The sequence below is a fragment of the Amyelois transitella genome, chromosome 4, assembly GCF_032362555.1.
Source record: "Amyelois transitella isolate CPQ chromosome 4, ilAmyTran1.1, whole genome shotgun sequence".
Lineage (NCBI taxonomy): Eukaryota > Metazoa > Arthropoda > Insecta > Lepidoptera > Pyralidae > Amyelois > Amyelois transitella.
In genome coordinates, this window is record NC_083507.1 from 10,965,497 (window position 1) to 10,984,859 (window position 19,363).

At 36.8% G+C, this 19,363-nt stretch overlaps 2 protein-coding genes across 3 annotated transcripts; one reads left to right on the forward strand and one right to left on the reverse strand.

Moving 5' to 3' along the window:
- Positions 1-178: 178 nt before the first annotated feature.
- Positions 179-10,780, reverse strand: LOC106137301 (general transcription factor IIF subunit 1). Of its 2 annotated transcripts, XM_060954507.1 has the most exons (14): positions 10,616-10,780; positions 10,357-10,532; positions 9,105-9,239; positions 8,187-8,288; positions 7,431-7,499; positions 6,629-6,747; positions 6,120-6,239; positions 5,556-5,664; positions 4,841-4,906; positions 3,810-3,958; positions 2,717-2,836; positions 1,396-1,436; positions 1,316-1,355; positions 179-414 (listed from the first exon to the last, which is right to left on the reverse strand). In XM_060954507.1, the coding sequence occupies exons 1-14, from the start codon at positions 10,634-10,636 to the stop codon at positions 398-400; spliced, it is 1,284 nt and encodes a 427-aa protein (XP_060810490.1). In that variant the 5' UTR covers positions 10,637-10,780; the 3' UTR covers positions 179-397. The 2 variants fall into 2 exon arrangements, with proteins under 2 accessions (XP_060810490.1, XP_060810489.1); XM_060954506.1 differs by having other exon boundaries at positions 1,316-1,436.
- Positions 10,781-10,835: 55 nt separating this feature from the next.
- LOC106137302 (kelch domain-containing protein 4) lies at positions 10,836-19,152 on the forward strand. Its single transcript, XM_060954508.1, has 10 exons — positions 10,836-11,304; positions 11,494-11,667; positions 11,983-12,104; positions 12,661-12,769; positions 13,254-13,481; positions 13,833-14,057; positions 14,634-14,808; positions 15,237-15,446; positions 15,915-16,375; positions 17,018-19,152. Exons 1-9 carry the CDS (start codon positions 11,194-11,196, stop codon positions 16,043-16,045), a joined length of 1,485 nt encoding a protein of 494 aa, XP_060810491.1. The 5' UTR covers positions 10,836-11,193; the 3' UTR covers positions 16,046-16,375; positions 17,018-19,152.
- Positions 19,153-19,363: the final 211 nt, after the last annotated feature.

Here is a 19,363-nt window from a genome sequence, read left to right on the forward strand (position 1 = left end):
ACACGGCACTGCCGGGAACCACACGGCACCAATTACTTTCTTTCTGAACGATACAACATCTTAGTTGGTCTTATAGAAATATTTTATTAGTCACAAGTTAAACATAGATAATTCCAAATTACACCCATTTACTAACCCAAATTTCAGTTTATTCGGGTACCAAAAAAAAAAACAATCATTTAAACCAACAATTTTATTAACAATCACGACTGTTTTATACTCAAATACATCTTCCCATTGATGTTCTGTTTGACCGGGTTGATTCTCTTCAATATTTGGGTCATAGTTTCCACCAACCGTTCGCTGCGCACCCCTGTACGCTTAGATTTGAACTTGGTCAATAGTTCCGTGGTCGTCATTGGTTTCCTGGCGAGGTACCGCCGCACCGCCTCCTCTGTCACCCCGCATTCGTTGCTGAGAAGGTTAATATTGGTTTTTAATTAAATTTCTAGCCGTGAGGAGCTATAGATGGCATCTTTGATAAAATATTTATCTAAAGTAATCATAATAGCTGTTGGTCTTCACAATAAATAAAAACTAAAATAATTGACGGTGGCGCAAGATTGAAACATGTAGTTGTTAATAATAATTACACTCCATCTCTTTCCCATGGATGTCAGTCATAAAAGTGACTGACGGATAGGCTAATAATCTTTGGATTATTTTAAGCAACGGTGGGCTAACAACCTGTCAATATTTCAATCTCAACTGTATCATTAAATTATACAGCTGACTGTGCCTAATCAGTGTTTTCAAGACTGTTTGCTCTGTCTACCCTGCAAGAGATATAAACGCGATTACATGTATGTATGTATATGTATGTTAGTTAATAAAATATTGTGTAAACTCTTATGGGGTAAGGGATATAAACGCGATTATATGTATGTATGTATATGTGCCGTGTGGTTCTCGGCACCAATAAAAAAAAGAATAGGACCACTCCTTCTCTTTCCCATGGATGTCGTAAAAGGCGATTAAGGGATGGGCTTATAAACTTGGGATTCTTCTTTTAGGCGATAGGCTAGCAACCTGTCACTACTTGAATCTCAATTATATCATAAAGTCAAAAAGCTGAACGTAGCCTGTCAGTGTTTTCAAGACTGTTGGCTCTGTCTATCCCGCATGGGATATACACGTGATCATATGTATGTATGTACCCCGTAAGGGATATAAACGCGATTACATGTATGTATGTATAATTGTACATGTATGTTAGTTGATAAAATATAATGTGGGTGGGCGGTGTATGTAACTATATGTATGTTAGTTATTCCGAAATGAAACAAAATATAATGTGTGCGGACTGTGCACTCACATATAGCTGGGGTCGAGCCGGGCGCGCTTGGCGGGGTGCGCGGCGGCGGCGGCGGCCGCCACGGCCGCCGCCGCCGCGGACGGCGGCGTGCCCGCGCGCGACGTGCTAGCGCTGCCCGGCGCTGGCCGGGGTAAACAAAAAATATTTAACAAATTGCAAGAGTCTCCGAAAAGGGCCGAATCAAACAAATATATAAATGTTTGTTTAGAGTTATGAATGTGGATGAAGCGAAGGAAATATGCAGAGATCGTGGCAAGTGGAAAGTGGTAGTCTCTGCCTACTTCTCCGGGAAAGAGGCGTGATTTTATGTATGTATGTATGTTTGTATATAAATGTTTTCAAGTTTAACACGTCATTGAATTCAATATTTAACAAATTGAAAGAGTCTCCGAGAAGAGTAAAATCAAACAAATATGTAAATGTTTTCAAGTTTAACACTTCATTGAACAGATATACAGGGTGTTTTGAAAATAGCGTTGTATATTGAAAGGCACTTACTCGTATCAAATAATTAAAAACAATATAAGGTTAAAAATTAATTTAATTGTCCATCAAAAACAAATAGAAAAAGATGTTGCATCACCTTGACTGTTCAACCTGTTCGAAGATAGTTATTTAACAAATTAAGATACGATTTAAAGGCGTCTAACGTTGATTAAGAATTAATTATGTAATTTTCAAATGTATTTTGTACAAGATTGAAAATATACAAATTACAGATTATTATTGTTGTAATATTAGATTGTGAATTTTTGAAATAAAAATTGTTATTAATGAACTAAAATTGAGAATCGATATGTTTTTCGGACGGAAACTAATTAAATGGATGACAATATTGGACCTTTAACATGAGAAATGGGAGGAACAGGAAAAACAATTCAGAACAGAAAAAAAAATGCTTTCAAGTCATAATAAAATAAAAAATTATAAAAATAATTTCAAAATCAAAATCAGATTATTTTTAAATTATTAAACTACAAACATAACTAAACAATGACCTTATTTTACTACTACGATTTCTTTAGCAACAGGTACGCGTTTTTCCTGTAGTGATAATCCAATTCTTTATCAGCGGATTAAAATCAAAATTTTATCATGTTATCACAAATATTATTGTAACTACATAATATTATCAGTATTATCATTCATTCATTTCTAGTTATTGCATCATCTTGATACAATTTTTTTGGGTAAAAAGTAAACGATATACCTTAAAGTCTGTGTGAGTCATGTTACAATACAATCCTACTATAACATAGATCTTAAAAACTACACTTATGATTTTTGATGCAGATTTATAAAACAGATAGAGTGATTCAAGAGGAAAGTTTATATGTATAAATGCTACCCGTGCCAAGCCGACCAAGCGACCCGCTTGTAAAACTATAAAAAAATACTTACCCGACGAGCTAGCCGCTCCGTTCTTATCACTATTCTTCTCATTCTTATTCTTCTTCGATTTCTTATTGCCGCCGCTCTCGGGGTCCGTGTCCGAGTCGGAACTAAACTCGCTACTCGATTCTGAAACAGTACAATAATTTTTACTCACGGTTTTGGTAAAAGGTTCTTGAAAAGTAATACTATATCTACCTCTCTCTCATTACATTTTGCCGTTAATAAGACTAATTATAAGTAGATACATACATACATATAGTGATTTGTCTCTTTTATAACTATGTACTTACTATTTTCTTGTTACTGTGTAAATTTCTATGCAATAAAGATATAACAAACAAACAAACATATAATCACGTCTATATTGAAGACTTAAAGGCTACGTTCAGCTTTATGGATGATGGAATTGATTCTGATAGTGACATGTTGCTCATCCATCGCCATCGCCTATCGACCTCAAGAAGAATCTCAAGTTTATTATTCCCTTAGTCGCCTCTTACGATACCCATGGGAAGATATGGGGTGGTGTTATTCTATTATGCAGGCACCACATGGCCAATATTCCCAACTAATATTATGAATGCAAAAGTAAGTTTATTTTTTGTTGTATCGTTATCTACAAAACCAATATTCTTGAAATTTCGCGTATGAATAATTATGAGTCTGGTAAAAGCCATAAGAGTACTTTTCGTCCCGTTAAAAACTTTAACTCCTATGCGAAAAAGGCTCTTTTGTAGGTGGCGGTAAATTCGCGCGTGTGAGTGGCGCTACATTCGCGCATGTAGGTGGCGCTAAACATACATACATAAAATCACGCCTCTTTCCCGGAGGGGTAGGCAGAGACTACCTCTTTCCACTTGCCACGATCTCTGCATACTTCCTTCGCTTCATCCACATTCATAACTCTCTCCATGCAAACTCGGCGGTTTCGGGTACTTTCGACCTGACCCTTTACCAGGACGTCCTTAATTTGATCAAGATACGTTCGTCTAGGTCTTCCCACTCCGACCTTTCCCTCCACACTCTCCTTGTATATCTGCTTAGTCAACCTGTTTTCATTCATCCGCTAAATTTGTTTGTAATTATTATTATCGCCTACCTTTATCCTTCTTGACGTCGTCTTTCTTCTTCTTCTTCGTGAGTTTGCTCGCTCTCTCCTCCCCCTCTTTGGTGGGCTCGTCATCTTGTTCCGACTCCTGCTTCTGTTCCTGTTCCTCTTCAGAGTCCTCGTCGGAAGTCAGTAGTTTTCTGAAAAAAAAACGTTATTATACATATAGTCATGTTACTATATTATTCTAAATACTTACACACATATTATCAACTATCGTTTTTATCCCTTGCGAGGTAGACAAGAGCCAACAGTCTTGAAAAGACTGAAAGGCCACGTTCAGCTGTATGGCTTTATAATGGAATTGAGATTTAAATAGTGACAGGTTGCTAGCCCATCGCCTACAATAAAAATCCCAAGCTTTTTAGCCTAAGTCATCTTTTACGATATCCATGGGAAAAATATGGAGTGGACCTGTTCTATAATGTAACAATTTAAGTCTAACAAACAATTTCTTCAAAACCTTATCAAAATCGGTTCAGCGATACGCGAGTAAAGTGCGGACAAACAACCACCGTTTTTAAGGCGGTTAAAAAACTGATATAATTAAAATACAGGGTGACTTTTAATTCAACTGCATAAATTTAACTGTTAAGTGTACTCATCTAAAGGAAATTTAAAAACGTTTAAAGAAAAATATCGGTTCATATTTCAGAAAGTACGAAATAAAATAAAAGTATCAAAATCCACGATCCTAAATACGTCATATCACCCCGGCCGGCGGAAAAGCGACGCGTAGAGTCAGAGGTCAACGACACAATTCATTCAGCTGAGCGCTGATCTCGACAACTCTGTACTTTACTTGATCTTGATACTAGAAAAATTATTTATTTTTCAGATATTTATTTACATGTTAAGTTTTAATTTCTTTTTATTGTATTGGTCTTTAATAAAGCGTGTGACGTAGTTTTTGAAGGTTTTTTAAATGTGAAAATGGCTCAAACGGCTCAGAAGCATGGGTACAGTCTATGTTTAAAAGGATGCAGTTGTTTTAAATGTCACCCTGTATATGATAATGATACCTGAGCGCATCTTCTTCAGCGACACCCTTCAGTTCCTTGTTCACCTTCATCTCGTGATCCGACTCACTGGAAACAAAAATCATTTTCACTTTCAAGAAAAATTCTTATAATTAGATAATAATAATGAAAATTAAGTCTTAAAATAACAATAATTTTATAAATACAGATTGATATTGGTGTAATTTTCGAGAAAATAGAAAGGTCAGGTTAGAAACATTCAAATCTAAAGAGCTTGCATTAAAGATTGAGGAATGATAATGAAGCGAAAGAAAAATGCAAAGATTTCACTTATTGAGAAGTCGTGCCTCAGCCTACATACATTCAGGTCAAAGGAATGTGTGAAATTTCATTCATTCAATCGACTCACCTCCGCCGTCGTCGTCTTGGCCCTCGTCTCGAACGGTTTATTTTACGATTGATTTCATTCATTCATCTCTCAAATGAATCCGTATTGTAATCCGACTCTCCGGGCCCATCTCTCAAATGGTTAATTTTACGATTGATATTATTCATTCGTTCAATTATTCATTGAACCAATCGGGTGAGTCGAACATGTAACTATTTGCAGTTTTCCTGATAATTTATCGGCCTTCAATTACTCAAAAACTAACCAATCAGACGAGTCCCGGATGACATCGCTCTCGCAGCTTTCCTCTCAAACGGTTGTTTTTACGATTACTTTTTCATTCACTCGTTCAATCATTCACTCACTCACCTCTCAGACGAGTCCGAGATGTAGTCCCTCTCGCGGCCCTCCTCGTCTCCGTCGTCACTCTCCTCGAACGCTTCATCTTCCACTTTTTTCTTCTTTTTTGTGGCGGCAACTGAAAAGCATTGGGTATATAAATAATATTTTTTTAAATGGAATATGCTTTGTTGACAAGCATTCCCTGGGGAATTTGACCGACCATTTAGTTACATTTGTATCTATACATACATATTATCACGTCTATATCGCTTGCGGGGTAGACAGAGACAACAGTCTTGTAAAGTCTGATAGGCCACGTTCAGCTATTTGGCTTCAAGATAGAATTGAGATTCAAATAGTACAGAAGAATCCCAAGTGTATAAGCCTACCCCTTAGTCGCCTTTTACGACATCCATGGGAGAGAGATGGAGTGGTCCTATGTTTTTTTCTAATGATGCCGGGAACCACACGGCACTTTTGTATCTATCTATCTCTAATATATCTCTCTCGAAAAAAAGCAGCCGGCAGACAATATGATTTTTCTTCGATAGGTACCAGATCAGTGTGGTATCTCACAGTAATATTCAATACCTTTTTTCTTGTCTTTCGCTTTCTTGGCTCCAGAGTCGGAGTCCTCTTTCTCGCCGGCCTCCGAGTCAGACGAGTCGTCTCCGGACTCCATCAGCTCGTCCATGTCTGATATCTTCAAGTCTGTTACAAAAAAAATATATATGTAATTCAATAATTAATTTTTACCTAGTTTAATATTTGCTGTATGTCAAATTATATAGTATGTAAAATATAATATGTATAAATGAAAGTATTAATTTTATTGGTTGCATCTAACCGCTGAGCTCATATTAGAAATATACAGCCAATGGCAAACTTCTTTTTTCTTTTCTTTTAAAAGATAGAATGACAAAATCAAACTATACTCCAATATTATGGTGATTAGAATGACAGCTGTCAGATTCATTCTTTTTGTGTATTCATCACAGTCAATTCACCCTCCGTCAATTGGGGAAGTACAGCTTTTTCCCAGACATTCACATAAGTGAGAATTCCTGAAAATTTATAATAGATATGTAAAAAGTGTTTACCTTTCTTAGCCTTTCCCTTAGTCTTCTTCTCGTTGTCCTCGTCAGCGTCGTCCGCGGCCTCGTCGCCACGCATGCGCTTGCGGAACATCAGTGAGAAGTAGTTCATCACCTTATTGCGTCTGTCGGGACAAACCTTAATGTAGGCACCTTTATACAATATCAAGTTAATATTTAATACATAGACGTAGAAAAAAAGGCGGACGGAGTTTTACTATAAGGCAAAATGAAGCACCAATAGCCTACTGTATATAAACACGCCTTACGCACACACTCTCACCAACATTGTGTCGGCTGTCATTACATCATAGATGCATCATGGAATTATCTCACGAAATTGCAAGTTTTCTGTCACTCACACTTGCGTGCAACGCCACTATTACGATGCTTCACTTTTTTGCAGCCATAACTCCGTCCGCCTTTTTTTCTACGTTAATATTTAATAAAACAAGGAAATTTTCTTGAGGTGCCGTGTGATTCCGGTCACCCAGTTTTGCGTATGTATGTACTTGTACATTCCATGGTTTAGATTTAAGTTCTATGTTTACATGCAAATTGACTTGAAAATGCTGCGGTGTAGTTTGTTCCACCGCTTCTCTTACAATTGCGCTTTGGAAGCGACAGTAAATTTTATTATACCTAAGTTATGTTATACATATTATATTTAAAGCCTGGGATTTATTAGCAGGAACAGGAATTAGAAGATATGTGACTATACGAGTACAATAGTACTGTTAAATCTCAAGTAAAATTGGTCTCAAATCTAATGACTACAATAACACTAAAATTAATTTTAGAAAAATACCTTCCGAATTCTTGCTCGGCCTCCTCAGCCGACAAAGCCTTGTACCGCTGGATAGGCTGAAAGTTATACCTGAAAATGTACATTCAATCATTAACATATTTATCATAATTTCATTCAAACTTAGCTCTATAATTTCCAGCAGATGAGGACTATCTCTACTTGCACATGAAAAATACTTTTCTAGTTCCTTCGTTAATTTCACATAATTTTTATAGACTAATGGAGTACCTACACAAATTAGTTTATTTACAATTGCCGAGACGCCAACAGCTACCATAACGATTAAGACGTTTCACTGAATGAATCATCATCATAATTGTAAGTATGTACAAATTCGCCATTGTTTGTAGGTGGCGTTAAATTCGTTGCATTTTATACGCGGTGATTTCCTCACTGTTTTGTAGTTGGCGCTAAATTCACGCAGGCGAAGTTATTATTAATGTCTAGCACGCAGTAAAATGCTAGACAATAATAACTCACCACTGTGCCGTGTGGTTCCCGGCACCAATGCAAAAAAAGAATAGGGCCCCTCCATCTCTTTCCCATAGATGTCGTAAAAGGCGACTAAGGGATAGGCTTACAAACTTTTGATTCTCTTTTGGGCGATGGGCTAGCAACCTGTCACTATTTGAATCTCAATTAAATATCATTAAGCCAAATAGCTGAACGTGGCCATTTAGTCTTTTCAAGACTGTTGGCTCTGTCTACCCCGCAAGGGATATAGACGTGACCATATGTATGTATGTATGTACTCACCACTCTTGTAAAGGATAAGCGTCTATGGCACCATCAGCGGCATGTGTGAACACATAGTACGCTGCGTTTTCCGATACGCCACCCTCACGGATACCCTTGAACCTGGAAATTGTATTTTTTATTTTATTTAGTAGTGCCGTGTGGTTCCCGGCACCAATAAAAAAAGGATAGGACCACTCCTTCTCATTCCCATGGATGGCGATTAAGGGATAGGCTTATAAACTTGCGATTCTTCTTTTAGGCAATGGGTTAGCAACCTGTCACTATTTGAATCTCAATTCTACAATACTACTATAATTTTATGACTTAGTCATGTATTTTCAACATGCAACACATATACTGAACTAACATTAAATTAAAGCTGAAACAAGGCAAAAACATTTTGCATACAAAAGGGAAAGTTCTCATTTGATCTAATTTTTTATAATCTTTTTACTGGCAGGGCAATAAACATTATATACTTTGATTTAGATTTTTGAAGTTATGTACATTGGGTTGGATACTAACCGATTCTCTTATGGTGAGGGAATACATCTCAAGGAAACTGCACATTCAGGCAACTGAATATGTAAGCATGTTCAATCCAATACGGGTTAGATTCCTTTGCAAAGGTTGCGGAGGTCAGAAGGGAGTCACTTCTAAACCTGACTCACTCAATCCAGAATCTATGGTCAATGGCATACCGGCTCCTATCTAGAGTGGTGAGGATGCAATCGGGACTAAATCCAGGAGGAAGACTTTAATACATACATACATAAAATCATGCTCTTTCCCGGAGGGGTAGGCAGAGACTACCTCTTTCTACTTGCCACAATCTCTGCACACTTCCTTCATACTACTGAAGACTTTGATTAGACAAACAAATAGCAAACAAACCGATCTTTTCATACTTTTGAATAATTATGGAACGATACTAACTTTTTCCCAGTTTTGCCTCCAACTTTGAGAATCCATGGCTGATCCTCAACTTTATATTTGCGGGACTGTATCCCGAATCGCTTGCGACGAGCCTCTTCTCTCACGTCACGGCCATATTCAGAACCTGCACCATATCTGAAAGTTTAAATGTGATTGTAAAACAAAGTCGATGGACTAGAAACCTGCCACTATTTGAATCTCAATTCTATCATTAAACTGTACAACTAAATGTAGCCTCTAATTGTTTTGAAGACTGTTGGCTCGGTCTAGGTCTACTGGGAAAGTGATAAAGACAATGTGATCAAGCATTAATTTTCTCAATTTAGTATAGTAACAATTAAGGGACACAAGGAAACTGTGTAGTTGCGGTGTGGTTTACAGCACATTAGAATTAAGTTTATAAGACTACAGGATAGATATATAAACTTGGGATTACTTTTGAAGGCAATGTGCTAGCAACCTATCACTTATTGAATCTCAATTCCATCATAAAGCTTTACAGCTGAACATGGCCTTTCAGTCTTTTCAAGACTGTTTATTCTGTCTACCCTGCAAGGGATATAGATGTGACTATATAATTAAACATAACAATGTATTCTCTTGTCCACATTTCTATTCTACATTGATGTTATTAAAGAAAATGCACAGTACAGTTTGTTAGCATTTCTTCTGCACTTACACTTTGGAAGCAGCAGTAAACATAGTTTTAAGTTAATTATTTGTTAAGATATTCAAGTGATCTTTAAATGTCTGATACAAAAGAATAACTATTTTGATTTTTAAGCTGAATAGATGTACTTCATTACTTCCTGCAACTCAAGTATACAATACAGATACAAGTAGTACATTCCTCAGACATCCAAAGCAACCTATGGTGCTACAAACCTTCTGTTTAAACAAGCTGAATCATGGAAGGAGTGCACAGCTCTAAAATTTACTTTCTTACAGCACACTCGTCTTGACAGCACACCATCTCTTTAGTGTACTTTTAGCTTTTTATTACTATTACTAGAGAGGGCTGACAATACCTAGGATCTCTAATTGTGGATGGATTAGGAGCTGCCAAAAATAATCCCTTTCTAATTCATGTATATTACCAAGATATTTTGATTGATCATTATACAACTTTTTACCTTTTCGTTCACTAATATACGATCTTTAGTAAACTCTGAGCTTAAAAGGCATTAGGACATGCAAGTACATTCTATGAAGACAGAGAGGTTATAAATAAAAATTAAAAATTGATAAGTACTTAGGCATCTCCTCTTCCATTCCTTTGAATTCTCGTATATTGTTCTCCCTCTCCATCTTGACGTGTGTCCATTTCGCGAAGTCCACGTTGAGGGTCGCATTGAAACGCATAACATGGTACTTCTTTTTTACATTCTTTGGTACACGTATTTTGAACTCCTGCACGATCGGTGCTTGCTGAAAAGTTTCAAGGTGTATTTAAGCATGAGAATATACATTAAAAAAATAAGATGACGATAAGAATACAAACAAAAACTTACCGAAGATCCAGGGTTACTCATTTCGAATAATCTTACGTTTCTATAAAAATAAATAATCTTATGTACACATTAATCGTCTCGATTCATACTTTACTTAAACTAGAAACTTTATAAAATTAGTAGGAATTAAATCATTAGAGTTTGTGTCTACAAACAGAAACAGTAAATTGCATTCGTTTTAGATTTTGCAACAATTTTTAAGTAAGCAAGCGCAGTGTCAAGTATCATTGCCAGGTCAATGTCAAAAGTCAAAATAGTGTCATTACTTGAGTGTCTATGCCCAGTGTTGCCAACTTGGCAACTTTGTAGCTACAATTGGCAACTTTTCGGAGTCCGGTTTTAAAAACGTGTAGGTTGAAAAATAATACCCAATCTAGCAACTTGGTTATATTTCTAGCTACAAGCTTTAGGTGGGAGTTGGCAACATTGTCTATACCACAGAGGCCAATGATAGATAGCTTTTTCAAATGTCAAAACAACCAAACAAAAACAGCTGGCCAGGCCACGTGATAATCAGGCAGCTAGTGTGTACTAGTGTTTTTATTTTAATTTTTGTGAATTAATATTAACATATAATAATGGGGAAAAAGAAGAATAAAAATAAAGTTAGTGGTGCTGTGAAGACCGCCGCTAAAACTGAAAAGAAGCTGGCAAATAAACTGAAGAAAGAACTCGCGAATCTTGGAGAGGTTAGTTCATGCATGCTTACGCCTTTTTCTTATTCTCTCAAGTTCTCTTTGTTATTGTGTCGGTTAAATTGTAGAATTATAGCTTTAAGTAGTTTCTGTAACTCTGATTATATTATATACATACATTTATGGCAGAAAATACCATGTGAAAATACACAACATACATAACCATATTGTTGGCAATTTTAGGAAGATATAGCTAAAGTAATAGCAGAAATAGAGCGTGAGGAAGCAAAGCGTTCGGCGGCCACAGAGAAATCCCTGCCGGGTCCTCCGACACCTCGAGCATATGCTTCACTAACCCCGCACCCTACCAAAGATGAACTTATCCTGTTCGGTGGGGAATACCACAATGGTCAACAGGTAATTCTTGTTATTAAAATTAAACCCTAAATATTAAAATTAAGTTTTAATTTGTTTTGTTCCTTTAATAGCCAAAAATTAGTCTATTTAAATAAATTTAGTTATTATTTTTTGTAATTTACACCATTGCAGACTCAAATTTTGTCTTTGTCTGATATTTCAAATAACCATGGTAGTGCCTGTTATCTTACTTTTACTGTCTATTACATTTTTATAACATAAATTACATTTGTTATATAAGCTGGGATTGCCTAAGCTGAATTACTTTTGACTAGCCAAATATTCTAAAGATATAATATAACTTTTATTCCACAGACACAAGTTTACAATGAATTGCTATTCTTCAACCCCGCAAACAACACGTGGAAGCAAGTCAAAGCCCCCGGCGGCCCGCCCCCCAGGAGCGCGCACCAGGCTGTCGCGACACCTGCTAACAAGTATGTTATTTTAATTTTATACATAAACTTTACTAGTTCCTACTTTTATGATGCAGCATACCAAATAGAGTTAAGGCCTAGTAAAAGACAAAAACCTACATCATGATCCTGGATTTTAAGTAATTTTTTTCAAAATGTATCTCCCATCACCATCACCTCATTGCTGTTACTCATCGAATGGTAGGTTTCGTCATGACATTTTCCAACACTGTTAATGCAATCATGGTAACTCTACAATGCTATTTTGCACTACGATCAGGGAATTGTAAAACATGTAATGTGTATTCCCCAAATCCTTTAATTTACAGTACTGCCACTTTTGAAAGTCGCAGAATAGCGCAAATTACTGCCGAATCAAACTCAATAAAATAACAACCGTAATACAAGCACATTAAACTTAAAATCTAAAAACATCTCCTGCTAACTGTTCCAGGGTTCAAATTGCGCGCTCTGATAGGTTCAACTGCTCAAATATTTAGGCGCTATACAAAAATTTGACTTCTCTTTAGGTACATCGTTACTTATAAAATTTGTAATATTGTGTTGTGTATTCCAGAGGAGAGCTGTGGGTGTTTGGCGGCGAGTTCACGAGCCCCAGTGAGACACAGTTCCACCATTACAAGGATTTGTGGTGTTTCTCTTTGGCTGATAAAAAGTGGGAGAAGGTAAGTTATATTATTTCCTTTTTAATCTACGACATTGGTGTTGTGAGATTAAGAAGACGCGAAAATTAAGTTTAAACAATATGGTGTCTGTATGCGCTAGTGCTATTAAATACCAGTCTAATGCCTCTGCCTCCCAACGATACCTACCTTATTTTTGGGCACCTGAAAAATGCAACAGTGGTTCACAACATGGAATATTTTTATTTTATTTTGAAATATACCCTGCAATTAGTAATATTATACCTATACATGATTCAGTTTTTATTTATGTATGTATGCCACAAATTGACCAAAGTTTCCTCAATAGGTTTTAATAAGGTCAGTCCATTAAAGTTCTCTTTATAATACAATGGATTTCCTAATACAATACAAATTATCTTTATTGCCCATAAAAATACATATGTAGTAGAAACATACAGACTTATTGCTAAGCAATCTCTTCCAGTCAACTTTTGGGTAGTGAAAGGTAAAATCTATTCCACAGGTAGTGGCCAAAGACGGCCCTTGTCCTCGTTCAGGGCACCGAATGGTCCTCGTGGGCAGAAAACTGATGGTATTCGGAGGGTACGCGGACGACGGCAGGGAATGCAAGTACTTCGACGATCTGTACGCGTTCTGTCTGGACACGAGGACTTGGAGTAAGGTGGCGGCTACAGGGAGAGGACCCAGCGCGAGGTCCGCTTGTGTCATGTTTCCCGTTGGGAATGACGGGGTGAGTAGTTGTCCAATAAATAAATTGTTAATCATGAAAACCGCTGTAATTTGGAATTAACTGCTAGTCCATAGACGAAAAAAAGCAGACAGAGTTTTACTATACGGCAAAATGAAGCATCGATAGTATGCCCACTGTGTATATACTTATGTCTTATGCACACATTCTCACATTGGTAAGAATGTGAAAGTGTGACAGTCGGCCGCCATTATGTCATAGATTATCTTAAGAATGCAAGTTTTCTGTCACTCACACATGCCTACAACGCCGACATTACGATGCTTCACTTTTTTCTAAGCTACACTTCCCTTTTTTTCAAGACCAAGTCATGATTTTTTCAATTCGTTCCAGATATACATATACGGCGGGTTCTCCCGCGTGCGCGAGGGGCGCACGGAGCGCGCCTGCACGCACGCGGACGTGTTCCGGCTGGGCGCGCGCGCGGGCGGGGGCGGGGGCGGGGCGGGCGGCGGGGGGGCGTGGCGCGCGGGACGCGGGCCGCCCGCGCCGCGCCGCGCCGCGCAGGCCGCCGCGGTCAGCGTGCACGGCAGGGGGTACGTCTTCGGGGGAGTTAGCGTGAGTATATATCACTATATTCTTCTTGCTTAGTTATATCTAGGGTAGGTAACGCAAGGTTGTTATTGCTAAGCCTTTGCTGTTTGTCGCCAAGCTGTATCTCATAAACCGTGTAAGCTAGTTAGGAAGTTGGAATTTTCGCAATTTATGTATTTCTATTGCTGCTATGACAACAAAGAATATTTATGTATTAAAGATACAATAATCATATTCCGTCCCAATTTTTTTGCTCAATATTAATAACGACAGAAGGTAGGCGCTTAAAATTTTTACAGAATATTTAATTGTATATTACCTTTAGACTTTACCTCGCACTTAGGCAGTTTGTCTATAGTTTTTCATCAGATTAATTCTAGTATCATCCTCACCTCTTTGGAAAAGCACCAGAGGCATGTTTTGGCTATAATTCTGGATCAGGTTGTGACTTTTGTTTAACCTCCAGGATTAGGGGATCTCATTACCTAATCTAAACAAAAGTATTGGTATAAAAGTATAGCGGTAAACGGAACTGTGTAGTCTATGACCAACCCTTTGGAAGAGGCGCCTATATAAATCATAGCAATTTATTATCAACAGGACGTAGAAGAAACCGAAGAGGAACTGAAAGGAGAGTTGAGTGATGAGCTCTTAATGGTTGACCTCGACTCGGGGAAATGGCACGGGGTGACCTTGAGGGGGGAGCAGGTGACCTCCGCTAACAGTGATCAGAAGAGTGTGGACGAAGAGGTGGAGAAAGAGGAAGATGTCACAGGTATATAGTTTTTTATTCCGTAAAATACCGTTGTTTAGCACGATGGGTAGATGTGGAACCCCTTTCCGTGCAAATCGAACGCTGCATGATCGTAGAAAGGTTGGGGACGAGGTGAGTTGTGCCCACCCTGAAAGAAGGAAAAATTGCTGAAAAAATAAAGGGGGAAGTTATGAAACTTGAGATACGTCCGATATATGGTCCGCTCTAAGCCTCTCCGCTTAAGTTCTGTAGGTAAAATGTCTTTAGTAAATAAATACATATGGGACAAATTACACAGATCGAGTTAGCCTCGAAGTAAGTTCATAATTATATAGTTTTATAAATGTTTTTGTAAGTCTCATACATGTTTTTGTAAGTCTCAAACTAGCTAAGATATATCATTGCTAAGGTCTAAAATTTTAAAAGTGAATGTATTTTTTTTATTTCAGTGGTAACAGACGAAGTGTTCACAATGAAGCTGGGCCCGGCCCCGGCTGCTCCTACGTCTGCCCCCGTGACGGGGCAGACGCAGCCTCGCCGCGGGCCCTCCCCGCGCATGTCCGCCATGATGGCCGTACTCAAATCAACATTGTATGTTTACGGGGGCGTGCTGGAAAAGGACGACAAACAGTTTTATCTCAGCGATATGTATAGTTTAGGTAAGATTTGCTGATATTTTGGAAATTTACAAGGTTCTGACTTAGTGTCACTATTCGTCGGAATTGACAGAAATAATTGTAACCTGTGCCGTGTGGTACACGGGAATAGAAAAATAAATAGGACCACTGTTACTCTTTCCCATGTCTTAAAAGGCGACTAATAGGCTTATAAACTTGGGATTCTTTTAGGCGATGGGGCTAGCAACCTTTCATTATTTGAATCTCAAATCCATAATTTAGACATACAGCTGAACGTGACTTTTCTTGTTTTTTTTTTTAAGAATGTTGGCTGTGTTTATCCCGCCAGGCATAAAGACGTGATTGCTGTTTTTTGATTGCTCCTTTATTTGTTCCACCGCTTCTTCTACACTTGAGCTTTGGCTGTAGTAGGTTAAAATTTAAGTTGTTTTAATATCAATGTTTTTTTTTAAATAATACAAATCTTTATCTCTAATTTTTTATTCACAGATTTACACAAGCTGTCGGAATGGCGGACAATAATCGAGCAACCGCCGCTACCGGACTGGCTCGGATCCGATTCTGAATACGATTCCGATTCCGGATCTGAATCGGACGAGTCTGATTCGGATGAAGACTGAATAGTGAAGTGAAAAATTTGGAACTAAAGAAGTGGATGTATTTATAAGACTTTATTTTTGAGTAACGTGGTGTGGACTAGCATTCAGTTATACGTGTGATGGTGTTCCTTATTGACGTGTCTAGAAAAATCAGTTTCGACGAACTTTTTCCGACAAACGTATTGTGTGTGGTAACCAGCCATCATTGGCTCCAGCAGTAGGACATTTTATTGTGAACATGGACCGAAACGGCGACATAATAGAATTTATGAATGGGGACATTTGGTGCAGACAGTGCATATTGTGCATTTATAAACCGCTCGTGCCCAGCAATTGTTGCATGTTTATGTAGTAAGTTGATTTTTTTATTACTTTATATTATATATATATAGAATTTATATTACTACTATAAATTAAATATCCACTTTTATTAACACTACTATATGCGACTAAGGGAAAGACTTTGTTTCAAGACAGTTGGCTTTGTCTACCCCGCTAGAGATATAGACGTGATTATATGATATGTATGCCCCATGGAAAACAAATTGTTTGACTATAATCACGATGGATTTGGTTTTATAGTAGTATAGCAAACAATTTATTCACTGCAAGTTCAAAAAATTAAAAAGGAACACGTCTGATCAGTCGTTTATCGAGATATATTTAAATCTTCTTTGCAAATTCAAACAGATTACTTAACATTCATACAGTCACGTCTATATCGTTTGCGGGGTAGACAGTGCCAATAATTTTAAAATAATAAGGCTACATTCAGCTGTATGGCTTTATGATGACATTGAGATTCAAAGTAACAGGTTGCTAGCCCGTTAGAAGAATCCCTAATTTGGTAAGCTTATCCCTTAGTCGCCTTTTAAGACATCCATGGGAAATATATGGAGTGTTGTTCTATTCTAAAGTGCCGGAAACCAAAAAGCTATTCAAACTACTTAGTTTCATTAAAAAAAAACTGACCTTTAATTTTCTCCTTTACAGATTTCGCATTCACACCCTACCTACTCATGGGCTTCATTTCTACGTACTCGTTGGAGTCAGATAAAGACCATGAGGCTTGGCTCCAGCGCAGTTTGGACGGGGTGGGCGGCGGCTCGCTGCTTACCGCCGACCAGGACGGTGTTGGCGGGTGGACTTCAGCCGACCCACCATGATATAGGTGGAGTGGGTCGAGTGTCCATCATTGTCGGTGCAGCAGACGCCACGGGGGTGACTTGCACCGAAGTCGTCGTGTCTCCACCGCATCCACAAAATTGTAGCACCCTAAAATTAAAATAATATATTTTTTTGTGATAATTGATTTAAAAAGTAAATATATAAGTAGTTTTATAGGATTTTTATTGAATTTTAAAACTTACCAGCGAAACGTCTTCGTACCGATTATTATTTCCAACTGAAAGCCCTCATGGTCAAAGGCCAAGTGCGTTTAATTGTTTATAGTTAAATTTCAGCTACGACAACAGTTTCTTTAGGTACTGTGAAGTGAACAATGCCGGCTTTTAAACAGTTCGCACAATACAAACACACTCACATTCATCTGATACGTTTCATCGACATAATATGAATTTAACGCCGCCATTGTCCTTAGAATATTAAAATAAATGTATTCTTGAGTAAGATTATATATAAGTTTACGCTTAGGTAATTAATTGATTATGGAAAATCACGCGTCAACATTTTTTATGAATTTTTATTTTTACGAAATTATATGACACATTTCGAGGTCGGCATTACTCCTATTTCAGAAATAAAACGATAGACAGTTAATCGCGAAAATCATTTTTATTAAGTTGATTTTTTTATAATAAGTTCCTGAACAAAAAGCGTTTCATCCGGTCACCCAAACTTGCAATAAAGCAAAAACTCTCACTTTTATAACATCTGGACATTGATTTTAGGGTTCTACAATATTTTTGCTTTGAGTAATAGAAAATATTATTATAGATGAAGATTGAAGGAGTAAAATTTTAATCGAATAAATATAAATTTTTCTAAAAATTTCATATCGTCATATAGCTCTAATTACGGTACCTATGGAAAGGAAAAAATATTACAATACATAATTTTCAACTATTATATTAAATTATAATCTTGTAATTACCTACCAGCATTTTTGACATTATTATGCAATTAAATATAAAAGTTTTTTAAACATGTTGCACGGAATTCATTCCTTGAAAAAAAAAAAAACTCCAACTTGACTGAATTTTTTTAAGGTATACATAAACAAACAATACCACCTAGAGACTGGACCTTTTGTGTTGTGAGATTTTTACTAAAACGTGCCACAAAATTTTAAGCATGTTGCTAATGAAATTAAGGCATTATACTAGTTTACTGGTTCTTAAGACTATTGTAAACAATGATCTGTTTGCATTTCTATATCATTTCTCGTTGGTACTCTACATAAGCGACCATCGGTCACTGTACACAAACTTCAACTTTACGGGATAAAGGTCTCCGTTTAGTCGATAGTACGTACAGTACTAATTGTTTTTAAGAAGGCTTTGTTTGAAGTTTGAAGCATCAACAACCTCGCAATAGATTATAAATAATAAAATTTTATCTATGAATTTAGCCAGTTCCAAATATAAATTTAAAAACCAGGTCAAGTAGGAGTTGAACTCGCTCACCGAGGGGTCCATACAGTCCAATAATAATAAAAACTATAGACAATATACATACAGTTTTTCGATGTAAATTTCCACTTTGATCTATGAACTGAAAATCAAACTTCTATTTTTGTGTAAAATTCAACAAATTTTATGATGTATCTGCCTAGTCTTGCGGGGTTATTGATGTTTTACAAATATGTAAGCATGTAATATTTAAGGCAAAGGTAGCATTATCTATCACAGCCGAATCATGTAGATTTGGCTGTGATAATTTAAACAAATTAAAAAATGAATGGTAAATAAAAAATGTTAATACATGTTACCAGGTGTAAAGTAGTATAAGATCCAAATTTGTGATATATGAGTCAAAAGGAATCGTTTAAAGTCATATTAGCTAGGTTACGTAAATAATTCTTACTTGTGTTAAGTAATTTAAACAGTGTATATGTTTTTGTTTGAAACAGAAATTTATGACGTAGAATTTTGTAAAAATATATTATATTATAAGAAACATGAAATAAAACAACATAATTTCACATTTATAGTTTTATTTATGTACACAAATGTTACCTACGTAATAATATATCTTTATAAAAAATTTCGTTACTCTACATTCGCACTTTTCACACACTGGCTCGCTTTGTACAGTGGGCCATATAAAAAAGTATATCAACTGTTTCGTAACTATAATACGAGAGTGGTTATACTTTTT

What these genes read in the sequence shown, in the direction of transcription:
- LOC106137301 (XM_060954506.1), bottom strand. Translation starts at nt 10,636, where the DNA reads ATGAGTAACCCTGGATCTTCG. An exon ending in ATCTCGGACTCGTCTGAGAG is followed by an intron (nt 4,907 to 5,555) that starts GTGAGTGAGTGA and finishes TTTTGTTTCCAG; the next exon opens with TGAGTCGGATCACGAGATGA. An exon ending in CGGCTCGACCCCAGCTATAT is followed by an intron (nt 415 to 1,315) that starts GTGAGTGCACAG and finishes TAACCTTCTCAG; the next exon opens with CAACGAATGCGGGGTGACAG.
- LOC106137302 (XM_060954508.1), top strand. Translation starts at nt 11,194, where the DNA reads ATGGGGAAAAAGAAGAATAAAAATAAAGTTAGTGGTGCTGTGAAGACC. An exon ending in AACTCGCGAATCTTGGAGAG is followed by an intron (nt 11,305 to 11,493) that starts GTTAGTTCATGC and finishes TGGCAATTTTAG; the next exon opens with GAAGATATAGCTAAAGTAAT. An exon ending in AATACCACAATGGTCAACAG is followed by an intron (nt 11,668 to 11,982) that starts GTAATTCTTGTT and finishes TTTATTCCACAG; the next exon opens with ACACAAGTTTACAATGAATT.